Source organism: Gadus morhua, chromosome 17, assembly GCF_902167405.1.
Source record: "Gadus morhua chromosome 17, gadMor3.0, whole genome shotgun sequence".
In the NCBI taxonomy this organism is placed as follows: domain Eukaryota; kingdom Metazoa; phylum Chordata; class Actinopteri; order Gadiformes; family Gadidae; genus Gadus; species Gadus morhua.
Genome location: NC_044064.1, coordinates 16,601,453 through 16,607,940, shown reverse-complemented (window position 1 = coordinate 16,607,940; position 6,488 = coordinate 16,601,453). Strand labels below are relative to the sequence as shown.

Below are 6,488 nucleotides of genomic sequence, written 5' to 3'. Positions count from 1 at the left end.
CCCGTGGCTCTACCTCGCTTGAGTCCTTCCACCTCCACTTAAACAGGTTTATTCCAGGTTTGGCATACATATGGGTTGCTAGTTTCTGTTTTACAGTAGTATTACAGTCCTTTCTACCCTAGTTTAAGAACACTTTTTCTCAGTGTGTCTGATTGTAATGACAATTATTTTTGAACGTAATTCAATGTTACAGATTATTCATAGCATTTCAAATGCTTCTTGGTTTATATATCCTTCAGGAACCAGTGCCAGTGATGCACATTTCTAGGCGTATCTTGTTGAAGGGCTGATGCGCCGGAATGATGACCGGATGGAGGACGCCGGGAAAGGATCACCTTCCGTCCCCTCTTACGGCAGCACCAGCTCAGCCGAAAGGTGCTAGGGACATGCTGGGATGAGCGCTATCGCACTCCTGTAGCGTACACAGGCAAGAAAGGATTCCTCATTCAACATGAGAGCGAGAAACTTAATTAATTTGTTCTTAAATAAGACCATTCATTAATCAAATTAACCTTTAATGTAATAGATATTATATCCATGAGGCCAGAGGTATCAACATCGGTGGATTATCCTTCACCAACCTTACGATCATGAGTGCTATATTGCTTAAAAATATTAAGAATACTCTCTTTTTCTGTTTTGTTTTTGCAGGTGAATTGCTGGGGATGGAGTACTTGTACAGCCAGACCGGCAAAGCATTGACTTCGGTGCTCCAGAACCCAGTGGAGGAGGCCAGACTGGTGGAGGAGATCAATGATGATGACATTCAAGATGAGGGATTTGAAGAAGAGACCACAGAGGACATCACAGTTCCTGTGCTCCACGAGGATGACCCCTCCCGTCAACTGCCCTCATCGCTGACGGAGATTCCTCAGGCCTCTCCACCTCAGGCCCCTGCATCTCCTGATGATCTGCAGTCCAGGTCATGTGATGGAGGACAACATCCTGCCGCTGCCCCTTCAGTATTGCCTGACACCTCTCAGGCTGCACTGGACAATGAAACCAATCTGTCCAACGAGGCTCAGGTAAGACACTTTAATGGCTATTTCAAATTAAACACAATTACATTTTATTTCCCATTTACTGTTACTACTAATCAATCCATTTATTAGGGAGCAGTCATTGGACCGAATGGGGTCGTTGGGTGGGATAAAGTCCAGGACCTCGCTGCTTACCTGGTGGGTTTCCGTGAGGCATCTTACCTCACTCAACTGCAGGTGACCCAGGTCATCCAGCTGTGGACAACTCTCTCTGACTGTGACAAGAGGTGGGTCAACTATCAGCCTTGTCATCAGGAGCGACTGCTACATGGCAGTTTTAAGGCTCCCAAGCGGTCTGGAGTCACACCGGGTGTGGAGAGTGTTAAGCGCTGGTTGATAGGACATCCTGGGGGGCCAGCTCAGTGGCCTGCCACCAGCCGCTTGGTTGAGGCCATGTGCAAAACGCTGTGCACTTTGCACAAGACAACCAAGTGTTTCCAACCCCAGATGGTCTAAGATTCTCCGCGACTACCACCACATCCGGGATTTAGTGCTCAACAGTCCAAGGGTTATACAGGGCACAAAGATCCAGCTCTTTGAGATTAATCAGCGGACACTCATTCAATGGTCGGTCAGGCACATTATTTAATTCAATTCAATTTTATTTATAAAGCGCATTTCATGCACAAGGCCGACTCAATGTGCTTCACAAGAGGAATACATAGTAACAGTAAATACAGTTATATAAAAATCAATTAGGAATCAATTGAAGAGTGCAAGTGCAAGTAAACCATCATATGTATGACATCTTCACCACATACACACTTAAACTCATACATACGCACCCACTCACACAACCACACATGGACACATGCACACACACAGTTCAACAGAATGCTGTTTAATAAATGATTTACCGCAAAGTGACTGAATAGTTCTCTAATGCATACATATCTAACACATGATCTTCTCTCAGGTTTCAACGGCATCAGAAGAACCAGGAGATGAGTGTCCTTTCTCAGGGAGAAAGGAAACTCAAGCATTGGACTGAATGCCACATTAATATATAATTATGTTTTTGTATGTTTAAAAGTTCAGGGAAAAGTATATGCCTCTACTGGTGTTGCTTAAGCCAATAGCCTTTTGAGGCAGTGTTGTTTCTGAATATTAGTGTTAAGGGCCAATAATGCTACTATCATACATTAGTCACCATGTCTGTGGATACATTTGTATGCAGTCACATGTTAATATACCCCCCCCCCCCCGAGAGCCCTGAACTTTACTAACTTGGGTTAACTTATTGCATTTTAGCCTCAGTAGGACCTAGTAGTACGATTACGGTGAACGACCATTTTAAATTACATGGGGATATACTAGGTCTTATTTTGTATTTATGATATGATTCATTAAGTGTAAAGGTAGGTAAAGGTAATGGTCCCATACCAAATATGATGACTCCTAGTTTGTACACACACACACACACACACACACACACACACACACACACACACACACACACACACACACACACACACACACACACACACACACACACACACACACACACACACACACACACGTATAGCATATGTCTTTGACAATGAGTGGTAACTTTGCCATTCTTCCCCTTGTCTTCAGATGTCTACTAAGAAGCATAGAGCCATGGGGTCTGAGGAGTAGGTGAGCCGCCTGAAGGCATTTGCCTCTTCTGGCACTTTGCCCTCCAGTGCAGGGAACAGGCCATCTCCAAAACAGGCCAAATGGCACAACCTCTACCAGAAGGTAAACTTTGCCCCAACAGTAAACCAAAACTCCAAAGTGAACCGATTGTGTCTGTAAGTAAATCATGCATTTCAATTAATTACAGATTGAGAAATGTCCCATGATGCTGCGTTGGCAGACCTCAATCTTAAGGGTAGCGCAGACATGTACCTGTGGCTCTCACCCCCAGCAGGTAATATTGAGAGCCTGGTGAAATCAATCCATTTTGTAGGCTTACAATTTGTGATGTGGACAAAATCCCACATTGAATAATATTGATTAGTATTAAAGCTTGTTTAATGTTTTATTCTTTCTCAGTCTGTGAGAAGTCCTGCAGCTAGCTCGGCCTCAACCTCAGCTACCTCAGCCTCCACCTCTGCTGCGCCTGCACGGAGCCCTGAGAGGCCTGCATTGACGTTGCATGGTGAATATTTCCATCACATTAATTACCATGTCATTCACCTGGTTAGCCATGATCAACTCATCTCAGATCTGTGTGTTGACATAACTATCATGCGTATCACTGTATGGTATCAGTGTTTATAATGTTATTTTCAACACCATTTTATTAAGACTATTCTTTTTTGACTTTCAGTTTGAGAAAGTGCGGTTCGGTGGGACTTTGTCTGCTGCAGCCAGGCCGAATGTCAATGTGACTAGGATGCCTGCTGAGGTAATTGATGTACCTATAGCTGTGCCTGATGCATAAGAACACAGCCATACAGCCAACACTATCCTTGTTTTGTAATTGTACTTCATCAGCTCCGTTTTTCCCCCTCTTCCCAGCGTCCCTCCAGCCCTGCCACTGCCCTGGCTGGGAGAAGCACTCCATCAGCTACCCCACCTCGAGTGACGCCGTCTTCCAGTCTGCGATTCTACAGGCCTGTCTCCCCTTTCTCTCTGCCTCCATCCAGCCCTGTCTTGTTGGCGGTCCCTGTGAGGACCAGCTCTTCCCCTCTGGTTAGTGCAACTGTAATATCCTCTATACAGGTCTTACATACTGTAGCGTGTAGCGGATAGCCGATTTATGATCTTTTTAATTTTTATGTAGGTTGCATCATATAGGAGTCCTGCTCCTACTGGTCCCCTCCCTGCTCCTCCTGGTCTCCTCCCTGCTCCTCCCCTACTGCTCCAGCTCCGGCTCCAGATCAGTTCTGGCTGCCGGTGGAAATGAAGAAGACCATTCCCCAGCAGGACCAGCGCTGGATTGCGTCCACGCTGTGGAGGAACCAGCGGCTGCAGCCAGACGTCAAGCTCTGGTATGAGCCACCGGTTCCAGCCCTCATTTATAATCATGTCCCGTCACCAGATCGCTGTTTTATGCACCGTCTCCTGGTGTGGATGCCCTACCGCCTGTGGAAGGTGAGGCTGTCCTGCCCCAAGTGCAAGAGGCAGTTCACCGGGGCCAGCATCCAAAAGAGGGCACGGAAGGTCCTGGACGTGGACAGGTACTACCTGATGGTGAAGGAGACCCTCAGGTGCAACTCCTCCAGTTGCATTACAAACTACCTGTCCACGATCCAGACCGTCCTGGACCAGCTGAGCTTGGCTCTCAGCGGGGAGTTCCGCATCATCCTGACCTGCAAGTGAGTTCAGATCATGAAAGCAAATATCTTTTTTTATGTATCTAAATTCATCCGGCCAGTAATCTAGCAAATAGCAATATTTTATCACACTAAACACCATAGAATATCAATATTAAATAAAAAATATTTATAACATTTTGCCAATAGAAAGCTCTTTGTCCAACAAAACTAAATAATTTGATACACTTATACCTGTACACAATGGTATGCGTGTGACATCCGTGTCATCCGGATGCTATGGGAGAGGACCCTCGGCAATAGCTCAACACGCCTGGCCGAAGAGCTGCGGGAGAACCACAGCGAGGAGTGGCTGCAGAGTTCGACCCACTACATCGAGCTGTGCAATGACTTTGCGAGCAGGCCCAGTTTCTTCCCTGTGGTCTGTCAGAGGCCCCCCGAGCCTATGGCTGTCCCGACCAACAGGTGTCTCCTAACGGTTTACGGGAAGGACTTGATGAGCCGTATGGGCCACATCAAGGCCAACATCACCTCCACCTTTGGCTCCATTTTAAAAATGGATTCCACAAAGAAGATCACCAACAATGCAGAGCAGGAGGGAGTGGCAGAGTCTGAAATGACAGGAGTTAGTGTGGCAAAACAGGAAACAAACAACTGAAAAACTAAAGCCTTGCTGAAGTTGTGACATCAACAATGCATGAAATGGGTTTTCTTATAACAACATATCCCAGCTTATGAGCAATTTAAGTTATAGTCACAAATGTGTCAATGATTATTTGATGTGCATTTTTGCGTGTTGTGGCAACCCGGCCCCAAACCCTCCGGCCAGGCGACCCAAGGGAGAGGTGGTGGAGGGCATATACAGCCGATATCCACCAGCCGGAGCCAAAGAGCATCCATTGCGTAACGCCAATTAGCAGAATGGAGAACACCTGCGACGGAGGGTGAGGCACCCTTTAAAAAGCTGTTTGTTTTCCCAGAGAGGTGAACCGGGAGACAGAGCGGCCGATAGTAACCCCAGGACCTGATACGGCCAAGCAGACTGCTGGATCTAACGGATTTCCCCGGAGGCGCACACCAGGACGACGTGCGCCGACAAGGCACGCCCCAGACAATTCCCTGGACGCCAGCGTGGCTCACGGAGTCACTTGTATGACTTTTGTTTTTCTGCGTTGGGTATCGACCCCGCAGTTTACTTTTCTTATTAATGAATAAACGCCCCACTGGGCTTTGAACGCATCTTAGAGTGTGGTATTTCTGACGTGAGAGACATTCCTGGGGCCGGGTCGCCACAGTGTGTAAATGCCTTTTTTATATGTTGCTGTTTATATTTGATATGTTTTTTATATGTCTATTCCTAGATGTACTTTCGTGTATATATTTGTCTTGTTTTGTTCTTATTCTAATTTCTATTATTGTTTTGAAAGCCCTCCGAATTTGTTTATTCAGATTAATTCCAGATGACCAAAAAGCTGGCTGGAGCCGCCAAGGGGACGGCACTCTGGGTGTCCTTCGTCAGCAACGAGAAGGGGCAGGTCCTGAACAGCGTCCTGACAGCCCAGGATGGACCTGGACTGGACTGGATGGTGTCAGGCCTAATCAGGCGCTACAGCGAGGCAAGCATAGCTCCCCCTATACTCCTCTATGTGGACTGTGGCTGCTGCAAGGAGACAGGAGGGGAGAGCAAGCTGAAGGCCAGATTCAACGGCTGGCCAGGCCTCGTCATCCGGCTGGAAATCTGGCACTTCTTTCGGCGGCTTGCGGCCGGATGCACGACAGACGCCCACGCCCTGTGCCCCATATCCATGGCCAAGCTCTCTGTCTGCCTTTTTGAGTGGGCCCCTGAAGATGTGGCCCTTCTGCGCCACGCCATGAGGGAGGAGCTTCGGAGGGAGGGTGTGCCCAGCATCTCCGAGGCTATGGTTGAAATTCGTTTAACCAAGGCTCAGTTGGCACTGTACTGCAGGCGGAGGACCTGCGGAGAGGAGGCCCCCGACCGCCAGGTGGAGGCCCTGCTGCAGGAGCTGATAGGGGACAAAGACAGGGACCTGCTGGGTGTTCCCCTCCTGGACCGGGTTAGGATGGAGCACATCTGGTGGGTTCAGAAGAGGCACGTCAAGTGCATCCAGGACCTGCCAGGTGTGCCTCTGTACACAAAGACCGGCACCACCTCCACCAAGGAGGGCGTCGTCCTCACCAAGTA

The 6,488-nt window shown here is 47.9% G+C and overlaps 1 protein-coding gene and 1 long non-coding RNA gene across 2 annotated transcripts; both read left to right on the top strand.

The window, feature by feature from the left end:
• The first annotated feature begins 654 nt into the window (after window positions 1-654).
• LOC115530022 (uncharacterized) lies at window positions 655-2,083 on the top strand. The gene is made up of 2 exons (XM_030339193.1): window positions 655-1,025; window positions 1,113-2,083. The coding sequence occupies exons 1-2, from the start codon at window positions 666-668 to the stop codon at window positions 1,494-1,496; spliced, it is 744 nt and encodes a 247-aa protein (XP_030195053.1). The 5' UTR covers window positions 655-665; the 3' UTR covers window positions 1,497-2,083.
• A 445-nt stretch (window positions 2,084-2,528) lies between these two features.
• Window positions 2,529-5,726, top strand: LOC115530021 (uncharacterized). Its single transcript, XR_003973683.1, has 6 exons — window positions 2,529-2,762; window positions 2,848-2,934; window positions 3,060-3,165; window positions 3,337-3,414; window positions 3,528-3,701; window positions 3,793-5,726. It is a non-coding gene; the product is annotated as an uncharacterized LOC115530021 (long non-coding RNA).
• Window positions 5,727-6,488: the final 762 nt, after the last annotated feature.